The sequence below is a fragment of the Manis pentadactyla genome, chromosome 14 (genome assembly GCF_030020395.1).
Source record: "Manis pentadactyla isolate mManPen7 chromosome 14, mManPen7.hap1, whole genome shotgun sequence".
Taxonomy (NCBI): domain Eukaryota; kingdom Metazoa; phylum Chordata; class Mammalia; order Pholidota; family Manidae; genus Manis; species Manis pentadactyla.
The window spans coordinates 91,091,853-91,113,488 of record NC_080032.1 but is presented as its reverse complement, the minus strand read 5'-3'; the positions used below and the strand labels follow the sequence as shown (position 1 = coordinate 91,113,488).

The following is a 21,636-nucleotide window of genomic DNA, read 5'->3' as shown; positions in this document are numbered from 1 at the left end:
TGGCTTTTATTTTTCCTTTGAATGGGCCTCAGTTTCCTCTTTTCTTTATAGGCATTGTGGGGTTTTGTTGTTGTCGAAACCTGGATATTTGAATGTAATAATGTGGTGACTCTGGAATCAGATTCTCCCCCTTGCCCAGGATTTGCTGGGTTTTGTTTTTGCTTTTATGATTGTTTTGGGCCATCTCTGTGCCAAGGATCAGTCTGAGGAGTAAAATTAAGGCTTTTTCTAAGCTATGCCATTCCCTGGACATGTGCAGTGACTTCTAATGTCTCCCATATATGGAGTTGGTTTTGAATGTCTTAGCCTTTAATGTCTGGCTCCCAGGAAGGGAAAAAGAGAAAAATGAAGGGGAAAAGATGTACCTAGGCCCTTTAAATCCCCTGGAAGTCACTTCAGCTAGAGGAGCGGGGACTTGTAACCACAAGGGGAGGTGCGACCACCACGGGCAGCCTCTTCCCTGCCTGCATCCCTGTGATCAGCAGCGGTATCAGTGATTGGAGCTCAGATGCCCAGTGTTTGAAGGACAGCGTTCTCTTGCTCACTATGGCTCCCGCAAGCTGCACATGAGCTTCTTCTGGAATACACAAACAGCTGTTCATCAGACATCTAGGAGGGTGGGCGCTGGGTCGCTGATACTGTGCCAAGAACTAAAATCGAAAAAAATTAACCGCAGTTACCATCCAAGCCTTCCCCTGGAATTTGCAAGTCCTCAGCAACTCCACAGTTTCAAATAGTTGCATCAGACAGATTTTGCCAATGTGACTGCTGTCGAGGTGATGTCTTACACAGTGGAAACTTTCTATTCCTGAGTCCCATCTGTGCGCTGAATTCTAATTCATTCCCACTGAGTTCCTGGTCCAAGGCAAATTGGGAGATACAGTTGGGCATCTGTCCTGTACATCACATGGGAGTTAAATTTCTGGAACTTTCTAATACAGTTAGGAAGTCAGTCCGCCCAGACCCTGCAGAGCACCTCTATAAAGCAGTGCTTCCTAATCCCACATGCCAGCCCATCAGTCTTTGCTCTGGCTTAGCAAAAATACCATTTATCAACGTCCCACCACAGGAGTAAGTATATGCAAACTACAATGTGTACACATGCATATATGCACACACACACATACACACATTAACCTCAGTATTCAATCCTGGCAACAGTACAGTAAAACTATTGTTTGCAAATATTGATGATGGCATTGTAAATTGGAACATGTTTGGAAATCAGTATAGCAAAATTTATCAATAACCATAAAAATGTTCATTGACACAGTAATTCCACTAAATTATAGTCTCAAGAGATACCCTAAAATGTGGGAAAAGCCATTTCCCACATTATTTATAATGCTGAAAAATTATAAGAAATTAATGGTCAACAATAAAGATATTACAGTACACTTATCTGCTGAACTCTTACATTGATATTGTTAAAAAATAATTATAAAGTCCACATAACAATATATGTGTGGTACAATAGCTACCACTTACTGAATGCTTGCTATGTCCCAGGCCATCTATTAGCTGCTGTGGATAGCACTTCATTTCTGTCTCACAGTAATTCTGCGAAATAGGTGTTACCCCCGCTTAGGCTTTTTGGAAGGTTCTTCTTTCACCCCCCAGCCGTCTTCCAATTCTCTCCAGGCTGACTTCCCTTTTCCAACTCATTAGAAACAGAGCAGTTCCTCCCGACTCCAGAGCAGGGGTTTGTAACCATCACCCTACATTGTCTCCTGTTCAGTATGGTGTAAGCAGAAAAGTAAAAGGAAATCAAGTTACAAGCTGATTGTATCCTGCAACTTGAGCGGGAACAATGGAAGAGAACACAGAATCGCTGACACTTTGCTATGGTAGTGCGGGAAGCTAGGGGAACAGTATTTTCCCTCAAATTCTCTGTAATATAGTTTCATTATTCTTATAATGTAAGCATAAACACTTTAAAGCCCCCAAAATGGAAATAATTGGGTTCTCGAATGACAGATCATTTATTTCTTGTGACGCATTCTTTACGGTCATTGTAATGTTGTTTTTGGAATTTTTTAATGTGCTCAGCAGTAAAAAATGTTGACCACTCCATTTATGAAAGTAACAGTGATTAAGCTTTAAAGTTTTAGCGCTGAAGGAGGGAAATTATCGCAGTTCTCACAAACACATCGACAAAGTGCTTTGCAGGCCCGGTTCTGTGCACGTACTCGGTCTTTCTGACACGGGAAAGGTAGACTCCGCCAGCGGTGCAGACGCCCATTCCCTGGAGTTCCCTGGTGGCCAGGGCTCTGCTGTGCTTCCGCTGGTCTTCCTGCTCCAGAAAAGGCCCCCGATCTCCCCCATCTGCCCCAGGCACATGGCCCAGCCCCTACGGGAAGCGTCGCCTAACAACGCTGAAGAGGGAGGCTCTTCTGAGGGTCCCTCCTTCTCCACCACCCTCTCTTCCTCGCCCTCCAGGCTGACTCGTCCCCTTAGTAGGAAGCGCGGCTCTGCTCGTGCTGCCGACAATTAGCAGCTGGTCAAAGAGGAGGAGCTGCATTTCCAGCCTGAAAAGGCAAACGCAGAAATACTGGGGCCTAATACTGCCCCCGCCAGGCAAAAAACTCAGCAGAAAATGCAGTTTTAATTCAGATTTAAACACCTAACTGGAAAAACGGACTCTAAAATGTTACTTTACTTTTTAAAGGGTGAGATTTTTCTGATGATAAAACTCATATATACATACTCAGTGTAGAAAAAATGAAAATGAATTTAAAGAAGAAAATATAATCACCCTAAGTCCTTTCACCTAAAAATAATCACTAATAATACTTTAAAAATAAATTCCTGGCCTTTTAAAAATATGTAAAAATATCTGATTATATATATATATATGAAAATGTGTATTATATAAATATAAAACACATTTATATACACTTTCTAATTTCACCACTTGAGAATCATACTGTATAAACTGTAGTCTCCTACTTTATTTTCAGTTACTATTACTTGCATCTTCCCATTTTATTAACTATGCTGCAAAAATACGTTTTATGTTTTGTGCAGAGCATCATGGCTGCAGCAACCACACCTGTAGTTTTGTTGCAATATCTCCACCATCTGACTCCTCTTCCTGTATCTCTTCACTCTGCTGAAGCCTCGTGGGCATTTGTTTAACATTCTCTGGCTTCAGTGAGAATTAAGCACAGGAAGAGGAAAAGCAGGCCATCTGTGCAGGAAGGTGAATCCAGTGTAAATTAAATGGGGTGTGAAAAAAAGCCACTTACACTCTTTAAATACATGCTCCTTGAGAGAAATGCTCACTTATGTACAGAACTAATCACTGAACACACAGGCTTCAGGTGAATGACCGGTTCTGAGTGTTCTTTGTTCTATAAGCAAAAGTGATCCTATTTCTCAAAAGTAAGGATTGTAAGCCAAAAACAAACCTAGCCTCCCACTCGGCATGAGAGCCACTCTCCTCCCAGCTCTGCTCTCCAGCCCAGCCATTTCGGACACCTGTGCCCCTCCTGGGCTGTCCCCCGCATCTCCTCCTTGCTGGTGCGGCTTTGCTCCTTCATTTCCTCTTTCTCCCATCACACCTGTCCTCCTAGTCATCACGACACCTATGAGGGACCAGCAGCCTGGTTGAGAGTATCAGACTGAAGTCACTTCACACATATGAATTGTGTCTCTGGCAACTTATGCACGTCCCTCATCCTTCTGCCCCTCGGTTTCCAGCCTGATAAATGGGGTTACAGTATAGAGCTCACAGGACTATTATTGCAGTAAGTGTATGTGGTACCTTCCGTAAAGCACTTTTAGAAGAGTGTCCAGCACACAGCAAGCACCTGATCGTGCTCTCCGTGTCATGACCAGCTCCTCTCTTCCCTAACCTGCTTCCTTTCCTTCCCAGCCTCAGGCGTAGTTCCCTAGAACATTCCGTAGTAGTCTTTCTGCTCTTTGACTTCAGTCTCAGAACTGTGTTTTTCAGGGACCCTAACCTGTAACAGATACATAACTGGTTGATATTAAAATATTTTTGGTAACTTAGATCAAGATTCTCTTTCACTCCATGCAGCAAATACAAATCGTACTTTTTTATTCCATAGAATAAAAATGTCAACAAATATGTGTGGATGGTAAAACTTAAGCACATAAGGAGTTCTTGTTTAGGCTTTCCTAATATAGAAATGGAATTTACCTAAAAATAGCAGTGCTAGCTGGAAATGGTTAGCATAACTAATTTTCTTATTTTATAAAAAGGACTTTTATGTGCAAAGTTAATGTTGTATGATCAGCTTAGGGAAAATAGCTATCTTCAAACTGTATGGTATATTTTTCGTTGTAGTCAGATCTTAATTTATGCATTACCAAAGTTTTATACTTTAAAAATCATAGGAAGAGAGCCTACACATTTCTTAAGGAAATTGTTAGATATTTTATGTGTTTTTGTTGTAAATGTTTTTGTGTGTGTTTAAATATACCTACAGGCCGCAACAAAGTCCAAATCTAGTATTTTCACTTTGACTTAGTAATGATCCTAAAATTCACCTGGAATAATAAACAGATAAGAATAGCTAAGAAAAATATGAAAAGGCTTATGTTCTAGTTGATGTTAAAACATACAAGTATGTAATAAGTATAGATAGTAAAAGAATGGACAGATCAGCAGTTAGAATAGTTAGATTAGGAAAAGAACCTTATTTTATGTATTATATCTATATGTAACAACATCTGATAAAGGAGGTAGCACTATTGAGGGGAAAAGAAAATAATTTTTACAACAGGTATTGAGATCCATGGTTAGTTTTTTTAACAAATCAATTTAGATTCTTAACTCTCACTAAAAGGATTAAAGCATTAGTCCTAAGAACTAAGGCCAAATTTTGGTGAATATTATATCTGTATGAGAAATTAATTTGTAGGTCAAAGAAAAAAACTTGACAGTTCGTTGACAAAAATTTTAAAGCTCTGAACATAAAAAAAGGCAAATCAGAAACTGAATAAAAGTACAAAAAGCTATAATTAACTCTTAAAATACAAAAAGCTTACACAAATGGATTTAAAACACTAAAATATTAGGAAAAAAATGAATAGAGTACATGATACACAAGTCATAAAAGAAATAAAAGGTCTAATGAGCACATTTTAAAAGTTCGATAAAACCAGTAAAAAAAGAAATGCAAATTAAACCCAGAAACTCTTTTTCACTTACTAAAGTAATAAAAATGAGTAAAATTATAATACTCGAGAATGCTGGAGATGAGACCCCATACACACCTTCACACACTGCTCATGTTTTACACTCTCTAGAAAGGGATTTTAAATTTGTAGCAAGTATTTTAAAACATTGCTACATTGTAACAGTGTAATTATTCTTCTTAAAGGGAAGAAAGATGAGAGCTATCCGTAGAGAGAAACGTAAAGTCAAGGAAAATTCCTTTCCCTTCTTTTCCCATCTCCAGTTTCCTCTCACTGTCTCCTGCCCCTTCCTTCCTCTCTTTATTTTTTAACGATGGGAGGGGTTTGAATACTTTACAATCAATAGAGTAGGGAGTGGATATACAGTAGTTAAAAAAAAAATCAGGAACAAGTTTCCAAAGGAGATAAACACACAGAGAATGCTGTAAAAGGAATTAACTTTGAGCACATTCCTTGAACAAATGAAGTAGTGAACAAACGAATGCCAAGCAGAAAGGCAGTCTTCTATAATTCTATTCCTTTCAAAACTGAACAGGAAGATCAGTGCATTTCTTTTTTGATCAAAGTAACAATAATGAAAATAGAGAAGGAGCTACTGAATTCATTATTAAATTGATATGGCTAAGTGGTTCACATCTTAACTGTAGGATTATGTCTAATTGTTATAAGAAGAGCAAGGAGATTGAATTAGATTAAAAATAATAATAAGGCAACAGAACAAATTAACTTGTAACTGCCTTTTTAAAACACAAAATTCAATTTGACTCCATTTTCAAAATGTTAATTTCATACAGAGATTGTGACCTGGAGAATGCTGGAACTTTTCCAGAGAAATCTGGAAGTAAAAAAACACACTTGCTGTGAAGGAAGGATAATTTTTTAGGTGGCATAAACTAGAAACTGTTAAACAAAATATATTCCTTTTTAAACACAGGCTGAAGTTCCTTTTAAGAATGACATTCAATAAGCACTTTGCCTTGATGCTTTGAAATTATAATTTATTTATCTTAAGATTCCAAAAATGGATATTCATTTGATTTGTGTATATAGGCTCCTAAACTTTCAAAACTTAGCTAGATGTACATTTGATAAATATTTTATATTTTTGTCACATTCTTTGTTCTTTTCAGGATCTGGCATTTAAATTCAATATAAAAAATCGGAGCTAATTAACTGAAAAAATATTCTATTTATTAGTCCACACTTTCATTAATTGGATAAATATTTATTGGGCTTCTATTATGTCTGAGGTGCTTGGAGACAGTTAAAAACATGCCATTTGCCTTTATGAAGTTTGCTGATTAGTGGGGAAGACAGTTTTTGAATAAATAATTTCAACATAGGGAAGTTAGTTTGGGTCCCCAAGCAAGGTTCTTCTAAATCTGGGTGGAGATACTTACTAGCTGGCCCAGAGAGAATAGAGGGAGTCCAGCTAGAAGGCCCTTGCGGAAGGCCAAGGTGCGCGACCCAGGCAGCTGCAGAGAGAATGTGCTGGGACTCCTGCCCGGACCGACAGATCGGGGTGGGCCTCCCTCAGCCCACACGTCAGAAGGCCCCGTCACCTGCAGCGCTTGGGGCATCTCGAGGAAGGCACACAAGGGGCCTAATGTGTTCCTCTCCAGCTTATTGTGATGTATTACTGCATTGCTGTGTGTTTAGTTGAGTGACATTATGAATTATATTATCTGTTTTACTTAGCCCGATTGGTCATCCAAAAATGGACAAGTAGATTTAAAGATTCCTTTAAAGAAATTTCAGATCAAAAATAATAATAATGCAAACATAAGAAAATAAGAAAAAGGGGAGCTGATGCTGTCGCTCTCAGTAAGGGCTCTTAGCCACATTGCAAGGGACAGCAGCAACATCTAATGAATGGATAGGAAACCCAGCAGAACAAACTCAGAATCATCAGGTAGGGCTGGTGGACTGACTCACTTGGAGCACTTGTCTCCATATGTGATTTGCACATTCCCTGGGCGAACCTCCGAGGAGCGCCCGCCTCCCACTCTGACTGCAGGCTCCATGGGAGACCAGCACAGTGCCTGGCACTGGGTAAATGTCAGTTCAAAGAACTAGGTAACTTTATGTGAAGAGTGGAGACGGGCAAGGTACTCGCCTTTTTCCCTCTTGAGTGTTTGTGCCATGGGGCTGCTGTTCTCGAGTGGGTCTGGGGGGTGGGGGGGGCTCGATTTGGGACATTACATCGCAGTCAAAAACTGAGTGTTTTATTTTAGAAGCACATAAATATATGTGTGTATGAATTACTATAAACACATAACAACAGAAGACTATCAATCTGAAATATCTTGTTAAAATTACCCCCTTTGTGATTATGAAATAGCTTTGTATGCTCAAAATATAACCGAATAAGGAGTCCTTCAGACTCATGCATGCTGAAAATTACTGGGTGGGTCTTATTTTAAGAACAATCATTTAGAATGGAAACTTATTTCAGTAAAGTGTGTTACTCTCTCCAGCAATGAATAGGATTCTTCCCCTTACACTGCCAGCAGGTAAGGACACACACACACACACACACACACACACACACGAATCAACCTCTCCTCCCCAAAACTACCTTTCCAGCAGAAAAGACAAAAACGTATTTCTGCCCAGCAACTGTGGAGCCTCAAGTAAGCCTCCAGCCCCAAGATGGCCCAGTCTCGTCCTGGCCGGGGCCAGCTCCGTCAGGGTCTCCTGCCTTCGCTCTCGGCTCCAGCTCCGGTGCTCTTCTCTGCAGCCTCACTTCCCCCGGTGCCCCTGGCCCCTTCCCTGCCATCACTGCTGTTTCTCTGCTCTCCAGTGCAGGTCCTTGGTCGGCTGTGTTGCCTTTGGGCACCCAAACTATGAGAAAGTAAGAACGACCACAGGGACCAGGACTAAGGGCAGTCAGCCCTGCACCTGACCCCAAAGCACAGGAGTCTGTAGGGGGCGCTCCCCAAGCCCAGCACCCGCTGAACTGGGATCTGTCCTTCATGTGTTTACGTTTTCCTCACTTTAAGTGAATACTTTTAAACACACTTTTTACCTTTATTGGCTGGATCCCAAAGCCTGTGTGTCTGTGTCCCCTGTGGAAACCTTTGTGCATCATTTTTAGGGTGCAGATTCTCAAAAGTGACACCAATTGGGTCTAAGTTCCTCCTACTAATTGCCAAGTCGTTTTCCAACAATAACGGTTGTTATTTATTGAATATCTAAGATACATTGTGAAGTATTTAAAGTGTTTGCACACATTAACATACGTGTTTCCCATCATCTTATGAGGCAGGCACTATTGTTTACCCCTTTTAAAGATGAGAAGACTGAATCTCACAGACATTAGATAACCTGCCCAAGGTCACAGAGCTAGGAGTCTGTGGAGCGAAGATTAGAACTCAGGAAATCTGGCCCAAGAGCGCACACTCTTAACCACAAATTTGCTACCTCACAAAAAAGATGTACCAATTGACTCTGGATTGTGAGTTGAGCAGGTGCTGTATTGGGTTCTGGAGCACCACTGTTTTGTAATTAATCCTTTCTTCTGTAGACCCCAAACACCCCTTTCTCTCCTTAAAGGTAAGGCTGGGAGTTGAAATGGAGAACTATTCTGTAACACTGTGTGTCTCCTCCCCATGGTCCACAAAGGGTGTGGGTTCGACAGCTGCTTCAGTATGGGGTGAACATAGAATAATTTGTGCCTATAAATTGGGCTTCAAAAATTCATTGTGTGCTTATTCATTCTGTGCCTATTTCTTCAAAATAATAGGAGACAGCATTTACTGAGCACCTATCATGTAGTAAGCATTGTGTACACACTCTTAGACACTGCCCATTTGATCATCCGAAGGGTCTCATTACCCCATTTGGCAAAAAGCTAAGGAGATGTACCTGCAGGGGACCTGCATTAGGATAGATAAATGTCAGGTAAGCTAGACATTAACTTTCAGGACCGACCACTGGCCCTGGTTCTGTACTTTAGCTTGAATGAGTGAGACTACTGCCACACTCACAATACCTATTGAACCCTATTCCCCATGCCCCCAGGAGATAAAATATAGGTGATCCTGCAAAACTGAACCAGGCGACAATCAGAGACAATAGACACATTTGAAGAGGTGTGCTCTAGGACTTTAATTTAAATTAAGTTTAGTCAGTGGGGGCTGCTGCCCTGCCAGAACCAGTTTTAAATCTGCTGAGGTAAAATGTTCATCCTGGTGCTGGAAGGGGGCCAGTAGACCCTGCCAGTGCTACTAAGGGGGTCAGGAAACACAGCACCGTGTACCTGCAGGATGGCGGGCACAGCTGGGACTCCCTTCACTGCAAATTACTCTTTGCTGTGGATGCTTAACTAATTCCTAGTGTCAAAATACTGTCGCCTACAGACAGGACCCAAAGGCCATCAAGGGCAGCAGAAAGGGTTAATCAGGCAAAAAGCGGTCATTACTTCATTCAAAAGAAAAGCCAGTAATTTTGAAGACCTCCTGTTGTTTTAGGGTAGACCCTATAAATAGAAATAAAAGACTGATTTCAGAATAAACTTATTTTCTAAGTAAGGAAGGTTTGTTCACAGCCATGCTGCCTCTGTTACAGTTAGGAAACGTACAGGACACTTAATCTGAAATAACCTCACCAGTTCACGTTTCCACTTTTCATCATTGTTATATTTCAGACTGTCGTGTAACAGTCCTCCTCAGATCAAGGAAAGAAACTATACTATACATATCCAGTATATATATGTATATACTATACATACCCTATGACTCAAAATTCATACCTAAGAAGCCTGCTGGTATTAGATCAGATGTATTTGGAAAATTTTGAAACCCGAGTAGGAAGGCGCATTTCTCTCTGCACACCGCTGGTGGTGAGCCTTCCAGGCGACCTACTGGACGGGCCCTCTGGGGCGCTGGGGAGCCGGGGCCCCCTGGGCGAGACCAGGGTGAGGCTGGGCACAACGGTTTCCCGGGGTGCCCGCTGCCCGCTCCCCGCCAGGCGCCCCGCCTCCGGCCCCGGGGACTCCGGCGCCTCCCCCGCCGCGCGCGGCCCGCAGGGACGCCATGTGACCGGCGGCGCGCGGCTGCGGTTCCGGGCGGGCGCGGGCGCGGGGCGGCGGGCCTGGCCTCCCTGGGACGAGCCATGGGTGCGCCGGAGCGACTCGCCCGCCGAGGAGTGACGCGCATCCGCGGCCCCCGGCTCGCGGGCGGGCGGCTCTGAGCGGGGGCGGCAGCGCCGGGAGCTGGTGCAACCGAGGCTTCCTCGGACCCGCCCCGGGCGCGGCGACCGGACCCCCCACGAAGGACCCGGCGGCTGCGGGAGGCCCGCCAGGGCGGGCAAGTCTACGCGCGAGGTAAGGTGGCCCGGGCGCGGGCCCCGAGCCGGGGTGCCAGGCATCCGGGCGGGCTCGGCTTCGCTTCGGCGCCGGGCAGCGTGGGGGGCGCGGGACCCGGCTTCGCTCCGCTGGGCCGAGGGGCAGGGCCGCGGGGGGCGCAGGGGGCGCGCGGCGGGGGCGCCGCCGGAGCTCGTGGCTGCCTGGGTCCCGGACGCCGCGGGGGCCCCGGGGGCGGGAGGCGCCGGCCGGGCCGGAGGGGAGGCGGCGGCGCGCGGGCGGGACGCGCTGCCCTTCAGCGCCCCGAGGGCCTCCCCACCCGGCGCGGGGGGCGAGCGCGGGGCCGAGCCGTACGGAGGCCCCCGCGCCGCGCGGAAGGCCCGGGACTCGCGGCCGAGTCCTTTGTGCGGCGCTGGCCCGCCTTCCGGAGGCCCGGCGGCGGCCAGAAGGCACGCGCTCGCGGTGGCCCCTCGAGTCTCGGGAGGAGGGGCAGGAGGGAGGGAGTCGGTGGGTCGCGGGCTGCGGGGCCCGCGGGGCTGATTCGTCGCCGTGACGGGGGGACCTGCAGCAGCTCCGCTCCTCCCGAGGTCGGCTCCGGGTCGGCCCCGGCCGCAAACGGCTTTGCTGCCCGGAGGGCCCGCCCGCCCCGGGGGCCTGGTCCGTGGCGGGCGGCGAGCCGGTTCCTGCTTCCGCGAGGCCTCCGCGAGGCCTCCGCTCCCGCGCGGGAGACGACGGCCAAAGCCCGCGAGAGGGAATCTCACTGTCGGCGCGGCAGGCGTGCGACGGGAGGGGCCCCGAGACAGGCGGCCCCCCGGGAGGGCCTGCGCGAGGGGTGAGCCGGGCACCTGGCTGTGCTGCCCCAGCCTCTTTCCCCCGCGGGGCGGTACTTGCGGGCATAGCGCGGCCTTGCTCATTGTCCCTCTCACGCCCAGCACGGGGCGGACGGCGGCCGAGCCACCTCACCTCCTTCACCGCTGCCCGCGTCGCTGCCCGTCCCTGCCGCGCATGTGTCCCCATTTGTTCCCCCTTCTCCAGGCTGAACCCTCTGCTTCCTCGCCTACCCTTCCCCCTTCTGAGCAGCTGCCAGGTCCTGGCGAAAGCCCTCCAGCCCGTAGCCCGTCTTCTTGCGGGTCCCTGTCCCCTGGCCCAGACGCGGCAGTTCGCACGGTGTGTTCGGGTCGGAGAACGGCGAGCAAAGGGGACCCCGAGGAAGCCGTTGCTGGGGGGAGGGGAGGAAGGCCGAGCACGCGGTGCAGCGAGGCGGTGGCCCCGGGAGGTGTCAGGGCCGTCTAGCTGGCCCCTCCGCGCCCACTGAGCCCCGTGAGGTCTGTGTTCCTGAAACTCAGTTCTCACTGTTTGGTGACCTTGCTTCCCGAAACCTTCAGTGGGTTCCTGCTGCCTCCAGTCACGTCTGAATCCCCCAGCCGCGGCCCTAGGGTCCTCTGCACCCCGACCCGGCGCCCCTTTCTCCTCTGAATCCTCCGCAGCCCCCTGCCACCTTTCTGCCAGTATTGATTCCCAGCTGGAGTGCCTTCTGAAATGCTGTGTGTTTGTGAAAGCCTCCCCACATGCCATTTCCCCCTCTAAGTAAGTGTTCACTGGTCAACTACTAGCATTTTCAAAAAGATTCGGTGGGGGATAAGGCCATAGGCCTCGGGTCAGGTGTAAACACCCGGTCTCCACAGCGGCTCAGGGACCCCCGGCAGTGGTGGAGGCGGCGGCACCCATCCTGCCGAGTTACCCGGACTGTTTAACCACGATGATGGAGGTGCAGTCCTGGCACAGTGCCAACACTCCACGTATATTGAATTAAAAGGCACTTCAGGTTCCTCATCTGTCAGAGGGCATGGGGAAAGTTAATCAGCAAAGTTCCCCTTATCTCTGATATTCTATGAATATTTAATCACTTAAAAATATCCTGACAGTAATATCTTAATGGAAACTCCTTACATCTTTTCAGTCTCTGAAGAACATACTTCCATCTGTGGAAGGTGGGGTGGGGTGGGGGATGCAGGAGGGCGGAAGTATGCACACTGAGGGTCATACCACGGACCTGGAGCACATCATACATGCTGTGCAACGCTGACCCTAATTGAGTTTCAAAAGCAGAGTTGCACTTGCTTGTAAAACGTGATGTGCTGGCGTTATATTTGTTCATTTTCTAGTGACCACCTGTGTGTCCAGGTGTCCCCCTAACAGTAAAGGCGTTTGTGACTGGGAAGGCACAGGGTTTGGGCAAACTGCAAGCACGGGGTGGCTCAAGGAACACTTCCTCTAGTGGAGTGTGCCTTTGCTAATAACTAGCTAGCTGGGTACGCTTGGCCAACTCATTTAACCTTTTTATACGTCATTTTCTCATCTGTACAATGCTAATAATAGGGTCCAAGCAGCCTAGCTCACAGAGTGGCAAAGACACAATGAGAACAGAGCTGAGAAAATCCTTGAGCAAGTTAAAAGAACTTCCTTCAAGATGATAATCATCCCGAGTTAAGCACACGGCTAGTCTGTAGGTTGAGAATCATTAGTGAATCTCAACACTGGATTCGGGGGACTAACCTGGAGTCTTTTAAAAAGCTGGACTGATCAGATTTAGTTGGCCTGGGGCAGAGTCCGGACACGGGCGGGAGCTTAGAAACCAACCCCAAGGAAGGTTCTCTGTGCAGTGGTTGGTGAAAAGCAGGAAAACATCGTTGGAAATTAAATAAGACCTCCATGCTGTTTGTTGGAGTCTCAGGAATGCGAAATTGTGAGCACGCCTGGCCTTTCACCAGCTCACCTCCACCAACCACTTGTTGGCACCATGGAGCCACAGCCTCAGTCACGATTTATAACCTGAATTTTCCCAGGCACAGAAGCCTGTCCAGTGATACAGCCAGGGCCACATAAAGATTTCATGGTGGATCTCAGAAGTGATGGCGGCGGTCATCAGGAAAGAGAGGACAGCAAGGGAAAGGAGAAGGGCAGGCGACGCCGGGGGGTGGGAGGGAGCTCGGGGCCTGCGTGGGAGACACAGGGCAGAGGACTGGGGAGAAGTTGTGTGTGACTGACCTGGTTTTGTTTAGGGTCTGTTTTGTGTTGCCAACACTTTCTTTTAAAATTGTTTGGAATTAGGTGTCACAATTTAAATACTGGAATTGCACTTAGACTGATTTCTGGCAGTTTTTGATAAAAGAGGATCTGGCTTACTCCTCTTGAAGTAGCTGGGCCACTGTTCCCTAGGTCTTTGTGCCCTGGTTGCCCTGTCTGCTTTGCTCACCACCCCTGCCTACCTGGGTCCTGGCTGTGTTTGTTTTTAACCCTTAGTCTGCACATGAAAGTTCCCTGGAGAGCATTTAAAACATCCATGCTCGGGTCCTCAAGGGGATTCCTTTGTCTAGTCAGGATTTAGGACTAGTCTAGTCACCTATTCAAAAGATTTGTTCTCAAGTCCATCTCCTTATCTCTGAAAGTGATGCATTAAGAAACAGTCTGTAGAATCATAAATTTAGAGACTTCAGAACTGGGAGAGATCTTTGAAAGAGCATTAGTTTCTGATCTTCCTGTTTTAAGGTTTAGAAGACCAAGACTCAGAAGAAAAAAATTGTTCAAGGATTGTAGCATTCATTTGCTGTTGGATTTTAGTGTGTTTTCTCTTTTCAAATAAAGGCATATTTTTAAATGCTTGTTTTTACAAATGATCCTCTTTACAAGCACCACTTAGTGATGCTTCATTATTTCTATTTCTCCTCAAGTATTGTATTGGAGCCAAGGTCATATAGCTAGGTCTTAAAAACAGAAACTCCCATCCATTGTTTTTAGTTCAATAGCAATCCTTGACCAGAAATATCACTAGGGTAAAGACATACACGTGCAAAGAAAAATAATTTTCTCAAAGCTAGAATATTCCAGGCTGTTTTCAGCTCCATATGCTTTTAGTAATTATTTAAATCTATGAGCTTTCAGTTGATGATAAAGGTTTTTAATTTTGTAGTATTTACACTGCTCAAATATACTCACTGTTCTAATTAAGCTTCAAATGGATTTTTAAAAATGTAATATACAGTCTGTCCTCCTATATCCATATTTACAGGTTGCTTTCATTAACTTCTGGAGTTTATCAGTATTTACTGTCTGAGAGAAATCATAGTAGTTCAAAACACCTAAATATGGATAGGTTAATTCCCAGACATCATAACCTGGGCATAGTGATAAAGACATTAAAAGATCATATAGGAACCTGAATGAAGGGGAATTAGGGAATGGTAAGAGCAGGCGACCGGATGCGGGGGTGGGAGTCTGTCCAGGAAAGTGAGCAGCTCCTCTCTGCCCCATCAGAGGTGGTCAGGATGTATCTGCTGGTGAACTTCCGTTTCGGGGCTGCTCACCCTTGGCACTACTGACATTTGGGGTCGCTAACTGTGGGGACAGCCAACCAGTGAGCGATGCTGGGCAGTGTCCCTGGACTCTGCTCTGAGGCCACGGCACCCCTCTCTTGGACGACCAGAAGTGTCTCTGGCCGTTGCCATGGGTCCCCTGAGGGAGGGGCCAAAACCTCCCCCAGGTGAGAAATACACTCTCACACTCTCTGGGCTTTCAGAAATCGTGTCCAAAATTCTTAAACAGCTCAGGCATAGTGGCTGGATGGTAATGATTGTATACCTCCCATTTGTATAGTACTTTAAAGTTTTAAATATATTTTCACGTAATCCCCACATGCCCAGATCAAATGTAAAAGAATTTGAGAGGCAGACTTAGTGAAACCTGTGAGGTGGGGCTACACATGCTGCTTTGTTATCTTCCCGTTTTGGTTTGGTTTTCCTGAGAAAACGTGTTTTGAGGGAGAGCCTGATGGGAAGTGGATGGGAGTCAGTGGGGCTCAGTGGGGCATGTCAGGGGAGGTGCTGGGCACAGTCAGGGTTGTGGGGCACAGAGGGAAGGGCATCACAAAAGAGAGTTGATGGCACTGGGTGGCTGACTGGACATGAGGTGGCATGAAGTGATGCCCATTTCCAGGTCTGAGTGAGGAGAATGAGCAGCAGCTTTAACAGAGGAGAGCTGACGTGCAAGGTCAGTGACGTTCAGTCAGGCACGTGGAGGTTGAGGTCATGACAGACCTCCATGTGGAGTCCAGGAGGTGGCTGGAGTCTAAGGGGAAATTGTGGGAATTTTTCTGAGCCAGGGAGAAGCTGACAGATCATCTCTGCCTCCAGCCTCTCATGTTACAGATGAAGAAACATGTGACATGTTAAGGGCCGTGATCATTATCAAGCAGTATCGCTTTCATAGTGCAAAGGATTCTCCTTCAGGCAGAAAGATCTGAAAGATGCCCTTGTGGGATGAAGCCTGACCCTGCACAGGAAGGAGTAGAGGGTGGGGGGCAGCATGGAGGGTGGAAGAACTGCCCCTACCCCAGGGGTAGAACCGATCGAGGTGCAGCTGTGAGGAGCAGGTTGGCGGAGGCCAGGGCCATGAGCTCCTAAGTGGTGGAGCCAGAATTTGCCAGTTGAGCATGGTGTCAGGGGAGTGGTGAGGACAGGAGCTCACTGTTGGCAGTAGGAGAGGAGGAGAAGGTGGTAGTTCACAGTCTGGACAGGGCTTTCCAGGTAGGAGCTGAGGGGACTGGGCGGAGGTGGGGAGGCCCTGGTGAGGCCCGAGGTGGGGAGGAGGGCCTCCAGGTCGCGGGGGCTGAGACCATCATCTGGGGTCGCTCACTGGCTCTCCGCCTTTTCACTCCAAAGGCATTTACGTTACTCCCGACCTCCCAAGGGCCCCAGGTTTTCAAAGATTTTCTCATCAATTTTAAGCTTTTGTTCAATGGAAATATAATTTATATGCAATATCCAGATCTTAAGTATACTGTTGAATGCATTTGAATAAAACTTTAATATTAATTCAGGTCCCGTTTTTGTTACTCAGAGATAAATAAAATTGCCAGTCAGAGTCTAGAGTACGCATCAAGTTCATGCGATCTAACCCAAAGCAAGGATGCCTATCATTTTACTTGCTAACCTTTGCAGTCTGGTGGAGGCCGTTTGAAATACAGAAAAGCAGCTTAAGTGCTTCGTGTTACCAGCCAAGGTCCCAAGTGGGTAAATCGGCCCAAGGGTGGGAGGTCGCGCCAGGAGGAGCAGGACATGGCGGGCCTGAGCCCAGCGCCCTGCCACAGCCTCGGACCCAGCCGCCACCGCTGACCCTCAGGAACTGAGCTGGGAGAGGCGGGGCCTTATCGGAGCTTCCGAACGGGCCAATAGCGGTTCATCACGACTTAGAATTACCCATGTAGGTGGCTGCGCATTTAGTGATACGAGGGGATTCTTGTTATTTTTTAGGTTTGATAGTGATATGGTGGTATTGTTTTTTTAAAAAGTTCTTTTCAGAGATACATGCTGAAATATTTTCAGATGATAGGATATCTGTGATCTGCTTTAAAATAATTCTATGTGATGGGGGTAGAACTTTAGCAAGACTGGCCTAGTTTGATCGTTTTTGAAGTTGGTACATGGGGGTTCATTATTCTGTTCTATTTTTATATATGTTAAAAAGTTCCCATAATAAAAAGTGTTAAAGGGAGGAAAAAATTAAGCATATGTTCAGGGTTAGTTGTATAAAATAGAGATCTTTCTGTGTATGTTAAGCAAAAGGGATTTAATACAGGGAATTGAGCACCTGTAAAACTGGTAGAAGAGATGGCAGAGCAGGCTGTATATGCGGGCCTCTAAGAATGATTACCAGACACCACCCCTCAGCTGGCTTGGCCAGGGAACTGCCACTGTGCACTGTTAGGAAAGAGGTTCTCACCGTCTCCGCTGCATGTCCAGGAGCACGTCCCTGAGCCGGTCTGGGCACCGGGAGTCCACCGTCGCTGGCTCCTGCTCCGTGCTGCCCCTGCTGGTCGGCGCCAGCGAAGTGGAACCCTTGCCCCCCAACCTTGCCCTCTGACTGGCGGAATAGCAATCGTTTCTAGATTCCAGCTGCAAGGGACTGTGGGAATGTCGTTTACAACTTTGCATCTTCTACAGAAATGCACTAGAAAGCGCGAACAGCGTTGAGGGTCAGTGTGCCACAAAGTCCGTTAACAACTGTGCCACAAAGTCCGTTAACAACTGAAACGGTGTTCTTATTTTCTTATCTATCCGAAGCAATAGCTCCTTTGACTCGGTTTTCCCTCTGCTTTCCTTTAACCGCCTCACGAGCCTGTAAAGCCCGCTGTTGCTCAGCGCACGTGCCCCGCCCACTCCCGCTTGGCCGGCGGTACGTCACAGGGACGTTCTGTGCACGTGGCTTCACGTCGTTGCGGAAACCGTCCCAGCCCCGTGTTACCTTCCCTTGCGCCCAGTCTAGACAGAGCCGTGCCCCGGAACACCTTACTGATTTCTCTAGGCCTCGCCTATTTTCCTCCCTGTATGTAAGTATGTGTGTGTGTGTCTCTGGGATCTGTCCAGACTTACCATTTATTCTGCCATGTAGGCTGGCCTCCGTCATGCCAGCTACGTATGGATGTGCCTGCTTCCGTGGGCACTGAGCAGCGTGAGGCCGGACCTCCCTCTCTGTGTGGCCTCTCCTTCAATGCAGAGCACGGCCAAGAGAGCGTAGTTCGTGCGCTCTGCGTTGGCGCTGCTAGTGACACGTACCTGTAAGAATGCCAAGGTCGTAATGTCGCTTAAGAGGATGTCACAGGACTGCGGCAAAGGGTCGGAGGCCTTCTGTGCTGAGGAAACTGTAATTGGTAACCTGTTACACACGTTGAGAGGTAGTAATTATGGTTAGGTTAACATGGAGATCTTCACACAGTGACCCCATTTGGCCTTTTAATTAATTTTATGGTGTGGTAATTGCTCCTGTCTTTCAGTGAAATGATAATTTCTGTTTCTTGAGCTCAGCCTTCCTGCTCTGCACCGTTGGCCCCGTTCTCCCTCACTGAGAAGTCTCAACTCAGGTCCTGTTCCCACCTGCCAGGCTCCCGTCTGCAGCGGTGTGGCTGTCTGGCAGTGATAGGTGGGTGTCACCTTACGGCACAGCCACACGGTTAAGCTGGCGTGTGCAGTCATGGTGACCCAGGCCGTCTTTACCGACACGGTTCTGGATAGGAGACCGTAGCTTGTTGAGTGTAAAGTACGTTTTACAAACTCTATGGGACGTTTTCCATTTCTGTAAATGTATACATATTTGCACACAGATATTTATAGAGGGCCCACTGCGTACCAGGCAGTGTATCTGCGTAGAAAGCCCTGGATGGCCGTTCCCTGCCACGTGCGCGGTGGCCTCTGCTCGCTGAGATAGCAGGTGGCTTTGCCTTTCTTTCTTGTTTCCTCCTTCATTTGTAAACTAGTATTTTCCAACTTTCCTATGAAAACCTGTACTATTTATTAATAAGGGACCAATATGTGTTTTAAAAAGACACTTGTGTTCTTCAGAATGCCTACAATGTAATGCTACATGAACAAAAGTATATTAAGAACAGTCTAAAATCCCAAAGTTAAATAAAAAAGAGAGAGAGAAGGAGAGGGAGCTAGAAGTAGAGAAAAGAAAAAGAGGGAAGAAAAGAAGGGAGGAAATCCATCAAAATCTAACTAGCCTGTTTTGGGGTGGTTGAATGTCTTTTACAGTGTCTCTGCTGAAGATTCCATAGTAAGCGCGCATCAGTATTGGAGTCAGAAAACATTTTTCTTTTTCAAGAGCCAATCCAAACGTGACTTTTCTGTGAAGCTGCCTCAGATCCCTGGACCTGACCTTCTTCAAGCTTATTAAATCCCTTCCATCGCCTCACACTCAATCAATATATGATCACTTGAATGGACAGTATTTTCTAAGTGTGGCTTTAGCCTTACTGACATGTAAACACTAACTTTGGTAATTTTCCCCATTTTCAAGAACAAGTTAGATTTTCAGAGGTTATTTCACAGCAATAAAACCTGATTCAAAAAAAGAAAAAAGAGATTAGGACACAGGCAAGACCGTGTGAGGACACAGAGGAGGCAGCCCTCTGCAAGCCAGAGAGGGGCCCAGGAGGAGCAGAACTTGCTGACACCTTGACTTCGGACTTCTAGCCTCTAAAACTGGAAAGAAGAAAAAAAATTTCTGTTCAAGCTAAAGGAAAAAAAAGTTATTCTATGTGGTTGATTTGGCTCTGGTGTTTCACCCAGTGCTGATGTGATTCCAGTGGCCAAGACCACCTCTCTCCTCTTGTTCGTTCTCCTTCTGGCCCATTTCTTTAAATGGTTAGTTTTGCATGTCCATATTTTACACACACACACATACATATGTTATTTGTATAGACACACATGGAAATTGATACAAAAGTTCAAATTCAGATAATAGGTTCCAGTTTTATTATTAGTCAACCTGTCCTCCTCTCAGGAAAGTTCTGTCTAGTGCCCTATTTCCTATCAGTTTGTGGAGAGAAAAGACTCTTGGACCCAGTTTGGAAACCCCATCCACTGACTAGTGTACAGCCTCTGAGGGCGTCACACTGCAGGGAGCCAGTGTGACACGTTGCTGGAAATTACCAAGTCTAGCCCATTTGTGCAAAGAGGGCCTGGGCCGTGGGGTTCAGCCATTCAGTGCAGCTCGGCTTTTGCAAAGTAAAGACGAGCTGTAGACTCTGCCACTGGGAAGGCCCCAGGAGAATTAGAGATGGTCCCGTCTGTAGCTCTGCCAGCCTGGCTGGAAGATGTGCCCCCTTGGACCAGGGGTCATGGGGCTCAGCTGCTCCCGCCAGCTTCCTGCTTCCCAGCACAGGTCCTGCCCGGCAGGAGAGGTGAGGTTTCCAGAACCTGAAGTATTAGAAAGTAATCTTTTTTCTTTCTTTCCTTTATTTTCTTAAAGCCTCTTTTTCCCCAGCTGACAGGGAGAGGGTCTTTACAAGCAAGGGACAGAGATGTCCCCCTATCTCTGGGATGTGGGAGGAAGCCCCGGCCGCACTCCAGGATCCATCCACCATGCCCCAGACAAATCAGATTTGTCTCCAGGATACCCCATCCATGCTGGTCTCTAGGGTCCTCCCCTTCCTTTCGTTTAGGCATCGAGACTCGAGAGGACAGGCCCAGGGGGAAGCAGAAAGTCCCTGGCCCTGCGGGGGAGTCTGCCGGAGGAAGTTGTGAAGGGTCCTGGAACCACAAAGTTTCTTTCTTAATAGGAGGCTGTGTAGATGGAAAGGAGTAACGTGGGGCCTGGCTGTGGGGAAAAGAAGAGAAAATTCCAGACGAAGTGTCATTCTAGGGTACCTTCAATGGGTCCTGAAAAGATGATCAGTTAGCAAAGTGCTTCTTGGGATATATTAGGGTGCTTAGATGGGCACATTAGATCTGACTCTTACCTAGGTTAGAGCCATCTTATGGGATTCAGGATCAGACAAAACATCAAAATGTCACCCAAGGGGTTTCCCATTGGAGGAAAAACATCTCAGAGACCTTCTGCTTTGGTCCATGGTCCCCATTGCCTCATTCATTCAGCTCTGAAGTGGCACCTACCTCTGCTGACACCGGTTTTTAATTTTGATGCTGTGGCTAAAGCTCTTCCCCTCCTTTGGTGACAAATTTGAATCACAGTCATTCCATGGGAGAAAATAGGGACTCTGCAAGTCTTTCTTTTCTGATGAGGAAATACAGTTTTAGGTGGATTAACCAAAATCCCCTGGGTATGAGTTTTTAGTTCCCTAATCCCCTGACATGGAGTGATTTCATTGAAGAGATTGATTTAATCCCTTGCAGTCAATGAATAAACTGTTGGCTAAATTTCAGAACACAGGTTTGTCCTTTGCTGCTTGACCTCGAACTCCAGGTTGGGGAGCTGATCCCTCATGATGCCATTTTCGGAGGATTTGCATTTTTCTTAAACTGGGGTTGCTGAATCAGAGGTGCCTGTGTGCCCTGTCGATGCAGCCTGCACTCTGCCGTGATTGGACACACTGAAATAACTGAATTGCTTTCATTTTAAACATAGTTTCATCAAAGGGACTCCAGCTGACATGGCATCCCTGTAACATGAGCATATGGATTATGGGACATGATGCATTTTATAGTTAAAAATGGAGGGAGATGTATGAAAGGAGTAAAATTTAGAGATAAGTCTCAATGGCTTGATGTCCACAGATTGCTTTAATGCATTGAGTAGCAAAGTGTAAAAGTTAGCAGTAAATCAACTGTTTACTTGTAATGGTTTACTTTGAATCAGTGGTGCTATTTGCA

At 46.8% G+C, this 21,636-nt stretch overlaps 2 protein-coding genes across 5 annotated transcripts in view; one reads left to right on the top strand and one right to left on the bottom strand.

Moving 5' to 3' along the window:
* Nucleotides 1-9,156: 9,156 nt before the first annotated feature.
* On the bottom strand, nt 9,157-11,385 carry LOC130680562 (basic salivary proline-rich protein 3-like). The gene is made up of 2 exons (XM_057491299.1): nt 9,920-11,385; nt 9,157-9,646 (listed from the first exon to the last, which is right to left on the bottom strand). Exon 1 carries the CDS (start codon nt 11,383-11,385, stop codon nt 9,943-9,945), a length of 1,443 nt encoding a protein of 480 aa, XP_057347282.1. The 3' UTR covers nt 9,157-9,646; nt 9,920-9,942.
* SLC38A1 (solute carrier family 38 member 1) overlaps nt 10,248-21,636 on the top strand; it is a 56,213-nt gene continuing 44,824 nt past the window's right edge. Inside the window, exons 1-2 of one of the 4 annotated variants that reach the window (XM_036889480.2) lie at nt 17,948-18,200; nt 19,057-19,668. The gene's annotated coding sequence lies outside the window, so the exon portion shown is untranslated. Of the gene's footprint in view, nt 10,493-11,958; nt 12,059-17,947; nt 18,201-19,056; nt 19,669-21,636 lie in introns of those variants that run through there. The other 3 variants (XM_036889484.2, XM_057491676.1, XM_036889482.2) reach the window with 3 other exon arrangements.